We start from the raw sequence: 12,743 nt of genomic DNA, 5'->3' as shown, positions 1-12,743 counted from the left end.
CATTTGAAGGCGTATTTCTAAGATGCTTGGACGAAGAAGATGCATTCAAAGCAATGGAAGAAGCTCACTCAGGAATTTGTAGAGCACATCAATCAGGGCCAAAGCTACATTTCCAAATAAAAAGGATGGGCTACTATTGGCCGACTATGGTCAAGGATTGCATGGATTATGTGAAGAAATGCCAAGCATGTCAATTCCATGCCAACTTTATCCATCAACCGCCGGAGCCGCTACATCCTACAATTACTTCTTGGCCATTTGATGCGTGGGGTCTTGACGTGGTGGGACCAATAGCACCTAAATCTTCCGACGGTCATTCTTACATCCTTGGAGCCACAGACTACTTCTCAAAATGGGCGGAAGCCGTGCCTCTAAAAGAAGTGAAGAAAGAAAATGTGGTGAGTTTTATCAAGGTAAACATCATTAATCGGTATGGTGTGCCACGCTACATCATCACAGATAATGGCAAGCCATTCTCGAATCGGTTGATGGATAAATTGTGTGAAGACTTTGGTTTCAAACAACGCAACTCTTCAATGTACAATGCACCAGCCAACGGGCTTGCGGAAGCATTCAACAAAACTCTTTGCAACCTGTTGAAGAAAGTTGTTGGAAGAACCAAGAAAGATTTGCATGAAAGGATAAATGAAGCTTTGTGGGCTTATAGGACGTCCATGTTCTTCACTTTCTTTCCAAGTACCTATTACAACAACAATACACATATATAAATATCATCATTATAAAAATATTTATATATATGCACACACACACACGCACACACACACACACACACACACACAAAAGGGGCAGCTCAAGTTAAAGTGGGGCAGCCCAGTCCGCACAGCAGCCCAACTTCTCTTCCTGCGCAGCCCAAGTAGCACACAAGGCCCAGCGCCTCCAATTCCAGCACAAGGCCCAGCGCCTCCCTTCCAGCCCATATCGGGCCTGCCTCCAACCTTACTGACCAGGCCCTAATGTTCCAACCCTCTTCCAATCTTGCTTCCACCCAAAAGAAGGGGAAAAAAAAAAAAAAAAAACCAACGAACCCGCCAACCCTATTACTCCCAACCTGCCCACCTTATTACTCCCAATCTTGCTTCCATCGGGGAAAAAAAAAAAGGAGAAGAAGAAGAAGAAGAAGAAGAATGGGTTCAGGCTTACCAACAAGAAGAATGGGAATGGGTTCAGGCTTACCAACAAGAAGAATGGGTTTAGGCTTGCCAACAAGCAACTCTCACCACTTTGGTTGCTGAGATTCGGATGATGCAAACTTCAAAGTCGTAGACCTTCTCGCCAACAAGAGGAGTTTTTCTACTGTTCTATTTGGTTGATCTCAATATTCATGAACATAGTGTTATTTAAAGAAACCAAAGACCATCAAAGCTCCTAGTGATGCTAGGGTTTCTCATTCCTAGTTTAGGAAAGTATCTTGCTTCCCAAGATCTTACCAATATTGGATATTATTACCCAAAAAAAAAAAAAAAAGAGGCCCATGTGAAAACAAAGGGGAACACTTCAAGCTGCACCTCCTACACGTGAAAAGGCCCATGTCTACAATGCATCATGAAGTGGGGGCAATTTGTAGACAAAGAAATTTTGGTGTAATAAATTCCATTGACAAGAAAATAATTAGGGTTCGGTGGATTAAATCGTGGGCCCCGTAATTCGCCCATGTGGCGTATGACTCATCAAAATCGGGTTAGTTGTCAATAATGACAAATGGCGACATCTGACGGAGTGCATCAAACGGATCAAGATGAAGACAAAAATAAAGGAAAGAATCTTCTGTGATTGACTTTGATTTAAATCAAATATTAATCAGGTTAATCAATTAAAGATAATCTGGTTAAATTGCCAGATTATGGGAATTGATTTAAATCAAATCAAAATCCCACAAATCAAGGTTTTAAATAGGGAAAGTTATTTAGGTCAAGCATCCGACAAAAGCCTATAAATAGAAGGCCTCAAGACCGAAGAAGGGGTCAGAGAAAAAAAACCTAGCACTCAGAAGAAACAGAAAACTCTCTGCATTCTTCACCCTACCTTGGAAGAGCTACCAAGCACAACAAATACGTGCCGGTTCCTTCACCATAAAAATCCCAAACACCAAACAAGCTTCGTGCTACCCATTTGATCAAGATCAAGTCTCTACGACCCTTGTATCAAACACAAATTTTCTTTAAACACTTTGGAGATCGAATCAGAGGATTCAATACAGAGATTGTAACCATAAATTTCATAAATACAATATTATTTTGTACACGTGTTCTTGTCTCATTTGTCGCAAGAAATTCGTGTTTACACTCCCATCATGAGCTTTCCTTGAAGGTGAGAAGTGAGCACCGGGAGATATCATTTTCATTTGCAGCTGATATTACAGAAGCTCTTTCTTTAGCGGGCTAGAAAGGAACTAACCACATGGACATGGCTGCCAAGATAGAGTTAGGATCTCAAACTGTCCAAGAGCTGCTCGGAAAAGGCAAAGCGAAACAAGTGCCTGAGAAATATATCCACAAAGTTGGAGCCCCAAATGCTTCTTCGGCCCAGTTGATGGATATACCAGTCATTGATCTTGGCCTCCTCCTCACACCATCCTCAATCACTACACAACAACTTGAGAAACTTCGATCAGCTCTTACCACATGGGGTTGCTTTCAGGTCTGAATTTCAAACAACTAGTACGTAAAGAGTATATCCATCAACTGGGCCGATATGGGCTGATCTAATTCAGCAAACTTTTGTGTTTAGTTCAGAAAACTTGGTACAAGTGATCTAGATTTCTAAGCATATCCCAGGATCAGGATGCTGTATTATTATTATATTAAATTTGGTTTTTCCCTGTGTTTTGTTTGATTAGATCCATCCACCTATATGTAAAACATGTTTGAAACTCTGTGTTCCAGGTAATAAATCATGGCATGACACCTGAATTCCTAGACGAGGTCCGCGAAATGACCAAACAATTTTTTGCACTTCCAGTGGAAGAGAAGCAGAAATACTTGAGACAAGTCAACGATATTCAAGGATATGGGAACGACATGGTTTTTTCAGAACAACAAACACTTGATTGGTCTGACCGGCTATACCTTTCTGTATATCCAGAAGAGCACCGAAAGCTCAAATTTTGGCCTCAAAATCCCAAATCTTTTAGGTAACTTGTGTTTGCTATACATGTATCTTCTTCCTTCACATTGAAGCAATAAGCATATCATGATCCCTCAGAGTTCAACATATATTATTACTGCAGTGAAACTTTAGACCAATATACGATGAAGTTACAAGTGGTAACAAAAACTGTCCTGGAGGCCATGGCAAGGTCATTGAATTTGGATGTTAATTGCTTTCGGGACCTGTATGGAGAACAAGGGAAAATGGATGTGAGGTTTAACTTTTATCCTCCTTGTTCAAGGCCTGATGTTGTCCTGGGTGTGAAACCGCATGCAGATGGAACAATAATCACCCTTCTCTTGCAAGACAAACAAGTGGAAGGTCTTCAGTTTCTGAAAGATGATCAGTGGTTTAGAGCTCCCATTGTTCCTGAGGCGCTTCTCATTAATGTCGGTGATCAGGCAGAGGTAAATCAAATGTTCTTTCTCAACCTGTTCAATTATTGGTTTTAACCTTTAAAGCAATGCCTAAAGAGTAAAGCTTAAATTGAAATTTGGTGTGTGATTGAAAGCTTAAAAATGTACCCTTTTGGTCAATGGGGTCTAGCATAGTGGAAAAGGGCCTTGACTTGCACACCAATGGTCTCAAGTTTGAACCCTGTGACACCTTTGATTGTTGGTTTCCTTGTGATACGCAGATATTGAGCAATGGAATTTTCAAGAGCCCTGTACACAGGGTAGTGACAAATCCAGACAAGGAGAGGATCTCTTCGGCTGCCTTCTGCATCCCGGAATCAGATAAAGATATTGAACCCTTTGAAAGCCTGGTCAATGAGTCAACGCCAAGATTGTACAAAAAGGTAAAAAATTATGTTGGCATCTATTTCGAATACTACCAGCAGGGGAGGAGACCAATTGAAGCAGCAAAAATTTAAACTTACCCTTATATTTCTCTCTGACCATCTATTACACGGGGGTGGATGCATGGCACTCTGTTTGTTATATAAGTTTTGACACAAGTTTTGCAGTATTAGATTAATGCACTATAAATGGCTGAGATTAAATCTCACAACTAATTTATTCGTTTTAATAAATTATGAAGAGACATAAGCTGCCTGCAAACGTTTTCCTCCTTTCTGTTTGAGGTAATTAACTTTTGATTGTCAAATCTACTTTTTTATTTTATTTTTTTATAAATGGCTATTTAGCATTACTCTAATCAATGAAACTACTGCAATGATACTTCTTAAATTTCTTAGTGAAACTGAGTTGAACTTTCCTCTCTGAATCATGAAAGAATTTCCAGAAAACTACTCGATAGTTAGTAGAGTTTTGATCAACTTGAAGGCTGTTAATTTGACTATTAAGTTTGTGTAGAGACTGTAATCTGCTTCCAAGTGATTGGCTCATCTGTGGTTTTGTTTCTTCTTCTGAGCAAGTAGAGATAGATAGTGATCAAATCTGGCTGCAGACAGTGAATGGATTTGAAATCAAGAAAATAAGTTATTTTAACAGCCCCTGTAACATTATGTCTTTTAAGTCAATTTTTATCCAATTAGTGTTAGGAGATGGTATTGGAAATCTCTTTCAACATTAGGAAAAACAAATACTAATTGTGTCGATAAAATTTACTGTTTTATTAAGGAATTTTTATCCTATTGTCTCTAGGTTTTAGTTTACTATAAATACCCCCCATGTACTTCTTTAAAATTTAGTTGTTGAGATATAAAGAAAATTTTATTTTCCAGAGATTGGAGACTACTTGGTGTGAAGCCAAATCCCTGGAGTGATTCCAAACCTATCCCTTTTGTTCTGCTAAACTACCTAAATACTCAATTCACCCATATCCTACATCAAATTTGGTATCAGAGCCAGGTTTTCATTCTCCTCGGGCTCAAATTTTTCGAGTATTTCTTGTTCTTCACGCCGTGTGTCAGGTGATGGCTTCGACTAAGCCTGGAAAGACAGACGAGCCAGAGACGGACTTTGAACGTCTTGTTCATATGATCGAAAAGCTATCAAAGCAAGTGGCAGATTCGGACACTAGATCCAGACTTACGGAACGTCGCCTTGCAGACTTAGAAGCAGCTAACCAACATGGTGAAACAAGTGTGAATGGAGACGAGAGGAATCATGATCGACAACGTCATGATAGAAGGAATGATCGAGACGTAGAGAGAAACAATTTTCATTGTGGCTATGAGCAAGACCCTGATGAAAGGGTGATGAAATCAGTGAAAGCTGACGCTCCTAATTTTGATGGTGAGCTAAATCCTAAAGCACTCCTCGACTGGTTAGCTACCATGGATCGCTATTTTGAGTGGAATGACATGTCTGAAGATTGAAGGGTGAGATTTGCTAAGATGAAATTGGTGGGTCAAGCTGGATTGTTTTGGACCAATGTTGAAACACAGCTGGAGAGAGCTGGTGAAGAACCAATCATCCATTGGGGTGAGATGAAAGAAAGGTTGAAGCAGAAATATCTACCATTATCCTATCAACAGAGTTTGTTGGACTAGTGGTAAACTCGTCGTCAAGACAACATGCCAGTTGCTGAATATATTGCAAAATTTGAGGAATTCATGTTGCGATGTGACATAAGGAAAGATCGAAGGATGACTATTTCTTGGTTTAGATCAGGACTTTGTCCAGAGTTTCAAAGGGAATTAGAGAAGTATTTAAAGTCGTCCAATGTAGTCAAGCAAACTGATTCTCAAATATCTGATTTTCATGTTGGCACATCTGTGACTCCAAGTTCTATGACTCCAACATCTACGACTCCAATATCTACGACTAATTTAGTAAAAACTACCAAGGGAAAATGAGTGCTAGTTGATACACGTGGTGATGGAATGCAAACATGTTACAGATGCCAAGGTTTTGGACACCTTGCTGTCCAATGCCCAAAGAAGGAGGCAACAAGAAATCTATGTGCACACATCAACGAAAAAGCTGACAATCAAGGTGAATTCGAGGAATATATTTATGAACCCCAACAACTTGATGCAGATTTTGAAGTCCCTCATCCAACACTAGCGGTAGTAAGGTGTGCTTTGGCTCAACCTAGGAAGGAAACTGAGGATTGGTGTAGGACTTCCATTTTCCACACTTACATCAGGTCTGGAGATAAAGATTGTAAGGTGGTCATAGATAATGGGAGTTGTATCAATGTGGTGTCAACGCTAACTGTTTCGCGTCTTGGTTTGTCGCCCGAGAAGCATCTTGTGACATACAGAGTAGCATGGATTGACAGTACATCTTCTATCCCTGTTACCCAATGGTGTCACGTTCCTATACAGTTTCATCTTACAAAGGTCATGTTTGGTGTGATGTGGTGGATATGGATGAGTCATATTCTCATGGGAAGACCATGGATCTACGATTACAATGTTATCATCTTGGGTCAAGAAAATATATGTTCGTTCATCCATAAAGGAAAGAAGATCACGATGAAGCCACTTCAACCCAAGCTCGTGAATCAATCCATACCAAACAAAGAGGAGCAAGACAAAGTAGGTAAAACCAGAACTCTACATATCATTACGTTTAAAGAATGTAAGGAAGATGCAGAAAGTTCCTAGTCAAGTGGAGGTTAAACCAGATTCTCGTAGTAATGTTCCTAGTCAAGTGGAAGTTAAACCAGATTCTCGTAGTACTCGGATTACAAAGGAGGACCTGCCGCACATTGATCCCGACGTTTTGGAATGTTATTACAGAATGTTATTACAGCTTTAACTCGCCCGAGTAGAGATCTTTTCAGCCAAGAGGAATTGATGCGGACATCATTAGTTAGTTTCCTAGATTCTCGGGTTTTTTTCCAGATTTCACTAGGATTTTAGTTTCCATATTTTTAGTAGGATTTTATTTAAGTTTCCTAGTTTATTATACTTTAGGTCCTCGGTGGATTAGGATTTCTGTTTTAGTAAGGGATTTTTATCCTATTGTCTCTAGGTTTTAGTTTGCTATAATACCCTCCGTGTAGTTCTTTAAAATTCTGTTGTTGAGATATAAAGAAAAGTTTATTTTCCAGAGATTGGAGACTACTTGGTGTGAAGCTGCCCTGGACTGATTCCAGACCTATCCCTTTTGTTCTATTTTCAGTTTTCCATTGTTTTCGCTTCCGCTAAACTACCTCTCAATTCACCCATATCCTACATCAATCTCTAATTCTTTTCCTTTTCATTCTCTGATGACGTAATTCATCTTCCTGTTTCTTGCAAGAGCAAGAGCGTTTTAGGGTCGCTTCAGAACATGACATCTTTTTTTACTATTTTCTTCAACTTGTCCTTCCCCTGAGATTGACAAGACATTAAATTTCTCAGCATCTTGAGCATACACCAGACAGATCCCGCACTGTTTCAATTTCAATTTGGAAGCGTAAACTGCACTGCCATGATAATTCCTCAGGCAGAGGCCTCAGTGGAGACATTGTAAAAAGAACTGGTGCTGCATTTTGCACGTTGCATGCAATCAAAGGCATTATACCACACAAACATGTGATCTGAGTTCAAACTGTTCATGTTGCCTCTTCGATCATCCCAATCCGGACCACACAAATGACAATCTGAGTCGAGCCGTGTACCATTATTGGTTTTGAAAGTGGAACTACATCCGAACTTGTAATCCCAATTAAAATGAAAGTTACTGTCAAATGCAAAAACAACAGACACAGCGAAACCAAATAAATCTGGATTATACCAACCTGAACGAAGCTTGATATTTATTGAAGATCCCTCATTTTGATGGCTAAACCAATTTGGAATTTCATTTCCCGGACAAACAAGCGTAAATAAAGATGGTTCAAATATAAACTCCCTTGACCATTCAAAACGTTGTCTGTACCCACTTTGATGTCAACTTTGCCATTCGCATGATTAAAATCTGTGCATCAGCCACTATGTTGCTCCTTGCACTCTGATCCAATTTTAGGCAATTAGAAAATATAAGTTGCTTGTCCAAAAGAAACCGGCAATAATCTTCGCCCCAACCTTGTGTGAGTGTCGTCCTTGAACTTGATACTGTCTTCAGTTATGTGCAGCCATAGTGGGAGCTCTGGTAAAGAATGAAGGCTTTTGCAGTTGGTTAAGTATAGGCAATGCAGCCAAGAAGCTTGCTTGATGCTTTCAGGTATGCTCTCAATCATGGTTCCACTAAGATCTAAAGACCATAATGAGTTTAGGCAAATCAAGTGATCAGGGAATTCTGATATACCGCTGTAACTGAGGTCTAGCTTTTCCAAACCGACTAAGCAGGGTCACAAACTTGTAAGTTTCAAACAGATATCACAGCTACTAGGGACAACCTCAAGGTGCTCGAACCGACTGATATTTAATCTTTTATGTCAGAAAGATTTTGAGTCGAGGACGGTAGTTCTATAGCTGATGTGCCTTTTAAACTGAGTAATAACAGATCTTCCATAGGCCCCAAGATTTCTGGGAAGCATTCAAATTCAGAGCAACTATTGAGATCATGCATCTTAAGAGATTTCAACTTACAAATACTCATTGGGAGACTCACAAGCCTTCTGCAACCTTTTAGTTGAATTTTATTGAGACCAGAGAGATACTCGATTGATGAGGGTAGCTCTTTAACTGCTGTTCCTTATAAACTAAGAAATTCCAGACGTCCCATAGGCTCCAAGATTTCTGGGAAGTGTTTGAATTCACAGCAACCAGAGAGATCAAGTTTCTCAAGAGATTTCAACTTACAAATGCTAGTTGGGAGACTCACAAACCTCTTAACACTCTCTAAGCTCAATTGATTGTAGACCATAGAGACATTCGATTGATGAGGGCAATACTTCTGTTGCTGCCTTAGTCAACTTTAAAAGTTTAATCTCCCTAGGAAGCTCAAAAAACTTGCCGAGAGATGAGCAGCACATAACAGAAAATTCTGAACAGAATTTCAGATTACAGCTGCTGCTTGGGAGATGCTCAAGGTATTCACAATATTCAATATCCAAGAAAGAAATTTTTTCGTTAGACCAAACTGACAAAGGCAATTCCTTTATTGCAGCCCTCTTTAAATTTAAGAATTCAACATTGCCTGGCATCTCCGGAAGATATTTGAGATTCCAGCAGCTTCCCAGATGAATATAAGTAAGCTTGTCAAGATATTGAAAATATGACTGAATTTGAACCAAACTTGCACAACATTCATGATTTATATGCTGAATCTTTCGACTATGAGAGAGATCTGGAACTTCAGCCAGATGATAGGAGTAACTAAGATCGATCAGTTTTAAGTTCCCAAGGTTCTGTAACAAACAAAGAGAAATGGAAAGAATTGTAACTTAGCCTGAATAACTTACCACACTACATTATACACAACAGTAAAGTAAGCATATATACTGGCTTTTATTCCAAAGTTTCTCAAGTTCACTGTGGGGCATTAGAAGCTCAACAAGGTTTTCTGCAGAAAATGTTGATGGCAAAGATTGCAAAGGGTATCTCTCCCAGTAAAGATAACGAATAGTATTGGGAAGAGACTTGGGACATTTAGAAAAGCATAATTTGCTGCAGTCGCCAATGGAAGAATTATACACTTTAGTAAGCTTAGATTAGACATCTTTTTGAATGCTGCACAACTCAGGTGTAGCTGATCTTCATATTCGGCCATGTTAAAGAGCATGCATTGAACCTTCTTAGTTCCCTGAAAATCAAAAAGCAAGGTATAAATGGGTATGCAATATGCAACAAATTTACCCAGAACAATATTTGTATAGGCAGAACTTGTTTATCAGAAATGATTGTTTCCTTGATTTCCGAAGAAAGTTACTGCATTGACCCTTACCGTTTTATTTTTCAATACATGATAGATATCCTCGGCAACCCACAACCTATTGCGTCTTCACGAACAATTTCTCTACCCATTTCTTGTAGCAAATCATGCATATCTAGGGAGTTGCTTCCTGAAATTGATATGAGAGACATATCAATCAGTACTCCAATCCCCGCTGGAAAGAAACCACAGCTAACAATCTTTTTGCATAGTTTGTATCCATCCCTTTATAAAATCATGCTATATCAAGAAATATCTCCTCATTTTCTTCCAATCTATCATAACTTAGCCAGAACACATTCTGAATTTTTTTGCTGGGAAATGTTTTCAATTTGTTCAATTCATCTTCCCAGTCTTCTTTACTCTCACAGTGAAGATACAAGGAACCCAAAATTATAAGAGCTAATCAAATGCCTCTAGCATAACATACCACCATTAATGAAAACTCTGTATAATCTGTTCTGGTAGGGATATTTTTGAAGGCATGTGAATGAAAGAGCTGTAGAGCTTCATCAAAATGTAATCCCTCAACCTCATAAATCTTATCAGCTTCAACCTTTTTCTTTACTAGGCGCCTATCTCTGGTTGTTATAATGATTCTACTTCCGCGCCGACACCCATACCATCTCCAAGTAAGTGATCTAACTGCCTTGAATCATTCACATCATCAAGAACAATGAGCACCTTCGTACTAAGGAGCCTCTTTCTAATAAGATCTGACCCTATAGTTAGGAGTGCCGATATCTAGATATTTTTCCCTTAATATCTCACTAAGAAGTGTATTTTGCAAGTCAACCTTTTGTTCCGATTTCTCCCTGACATTTCCGAGAAAACAACAAGCTTCGAATTTAGAAGAGAGTCAGTGAAATACAGCATCTGCAAGGGTGGTCTTGCCAATACCACCCATACCCCAAATGTCTACAGTACAAACATCTAGGGAATCATTAATGCATAATAATGATTCAAAGTGCTGGATGTGCCTTTCAATTCCAACCAAACCCTCTAATTTACTTGACGATTTGCGAATCAATTTGGTCAAAATGCCTTCCACAACTTTCTCAACAAAATCCACCTCCGTCCTGGCATATATATGATTATGAAGGGAAAACAAACAATAGTTAGTAAGTATATGCCTTAACTAATCTTCTATGAATCACATGGTCAGAGTTGAAATCAATACGAGTTACAGAATTAGTTACCCAGTTTTCTTTGAATTATCAAACCCAGATAGATTGGCTGCTTTCGAAAGAGCAGACCTCCACATGTCTACCTTTTCAATACTGTCCTTGAAACGTTCTTCAAGTTAAGAAAATGCATCAGCATAACTTCCTTGCTGCTTTCGTACATGTGATGGATCGATGTCGTAAAAATTAGGTATACAACAAACTGTCCAAATCTTTCCTTGCATCCTAATATATGTGCAAGTTCATCCAGACACCATGTGGAAGAAGCATAGTTTTTTGAGAAAATGATAACCGAAAGCTTTGATTTCTCAATGGCTTCAAGCAATTTCATCACCTCTCTCAAGTATGTCGTCTATGTAGGTTTTGATTTTCTTCACTTGTAAGGCAGCAAGTGGATGGCTGGTAATAGTATTGAACTGTCCTCACCTCTGAAACTAAGAAAAACATCATAATTTTGTGTAGGGTGGACAGCAGCAGCAGAAGAAGCAGACATACTCGTAACCTGCAAGCCACACACACACGAACACACATATTTATATAATAAAAAAATGCTAGCTTATAATGCTTGTGTATATTCAAAATGAGAAATGCGGGACCAAAACATTTCAACCATCTTTGTACAACAGAGATATATTAAGAGAGGTTTTTTTTTTTTTTTTTTTTTTAGGTCAAGTATATATAAGATATTAGGACTACATACATAAGAAGTTAGTGAAAGTACCGCTATGGTGTTTTGATATAGAATTAATTATCCAGGTGTAAGTCATGGGATTTTGAGATGACTAACAATGGACTGTTGTTCTATTTTCTTGAGGATAGAAGTGAAGCAAGAAAATAACGGATTCTATATCTCTCAAAAGAAATACATGAGATAAATTTTTGAAGAATTCAAGATGGATAGTTGTAATGTTGTCAACGCTCCTGCCACAACATGACTCAAGCTATCAAAGGAAGAGAAAGAAAGTTTGTGGACTCGACTTTGTGCGAGAGTCTCTTTGGAGGCTTAAAGAATTTGACAATCACAAGAACTGATATTGTTTATGGCATCGGACTCATAGGTCGCTATGTGGAGACACCAAGAGAATCTCATTGGCTAGCTGCTAGGGGGATACTAAGGTATATTGTTTTATCTTAGTTCAACAACTTTCTCTTGGACAACAGAAGCAATTGTATGTGAGGCCGAGTATATGGCCGTCTCTTCTACCGTTTGTGAGGCTATATAGCTAAGAGATTTCTTTTGCAGTCACTGAATCACCTTATGAAGAATCTACAATCATTCACGTGGACAACAAATAAACAATTATGCTGGCAAAGAATCCACTACAACATGGAAGGAGTAAGCATATCGATACCATGTTCCATTTTCTCAGGGACCATATTGTGGGGAAAAGTTAGTCCCCCTCGTCACGGGAATTACTGATGGAAAGATAAAATAAATACCGCACCAAGATGACAATGAGTGAAACAAGAGAGCACACAAAGAAGAGTTGTCAACATATCAGAGTGTGTTTCTCTAATATTTCTTGTTTTTTTCTATATCTTGTTGATTCAAATTCTTTGAGAGTGTTAGTGAGAGGTGTGATCAAGTTTGTAAACCTATCACCCACTTTATTTGGTATTAGTCTGTAAACCCAAATAACAACACTTTTCTATTTGAATTCAGCGCAGAGCT

The 12,743-nt window shown here is 38.8% G+C and overlaps 2 protein-coding genes across 2 annotated transcripts; both read left to right on the top strand.

Moving 5' to 3' along the window:
* Positions 1–146: 146 nt before the first annotated feature.
* Positions 147–728, top strand: LOC117625527 (uncharacterized protein K02A2.6-like). Its single transcript, XM_034357070.1, has one exon. It carries the CDS (start codon positions 147–149, stop codon positions 726–728), a length of 582 nt encoding a protein of 193 aa, XP_034212961.1.
* Positions 729–2,319: 1,591 nt separating this feature from the next.
* On the top strand, positions 2,320–4,326 carry LOC117623774 (codeine O-demethylase-like). Its single transcript, XM_034354747.1, has 4 exons — positions 2,320–2,658; positions 2,904–3,151; positions 3,248–3,575; positions 3,806–4,326. The coding sequence occupies exons 1-4, from the start codon at positions 2,419–2,421 to the stop codon at positions 4,040–4,042; spliced, it is 1,053 nt and encodes a 350-aa protein (XP_034210638.1). The 5' UTR covers positions 2,320–2,418; the 3' UTR covers positions 4,043–4,326.
* Positions 4,327–12,743: the final 8,417 nt, after the last annotated feature.

The sequence above is a fragment of the Prunus dulcis genome, chromosome 4 (genome assembly GCF_902201215.1).
Source record: "Prunus dulcis chromosome 4, ALMONDv2, whole genome shotgun sequence".
Taxonomy (NCBI): Eukaryota; Viridiplantae; Streptophyta; class Magnoliopsida; order Rosales; family Rosaceae; genus Prunus; species Prunus dulcis.
The sequence above is the reverse complement of the archived record's forward strand: the minus strand, read 5'-3'. Positions and strand labels throughout refer to the sequence as shown.

Coding starts and splice junctions, on each gene's coding strand:
- LOC117625527 (XM_034357070.1), top strand. CDS start 147: ATGGTCAAGGATTGCATGGATTATGTGAAGAAATGCCAAGCATGTCAA.
- LOC117623774 (XM_034354747.1), top strand. CDS start 2,419: ATGGACATGGCTGCCAAGATAGAGTTAGGATCTCAAACTGTCCAAGAG. Junction 2,659..2,903: donor CCACATGGGGTTGCTTTCAG/GTCTGAATTTCA, acceptor TCTGTGTTCCAG/GTAATAAATCATGGCATGAC. Junction 3,576..3,805: donor ATGTCGGTGATCAGGCAGAG/GTAAATCAAATG, acceptor TGTGATACGCAG/ATATTGAGCAATGGAATTTT.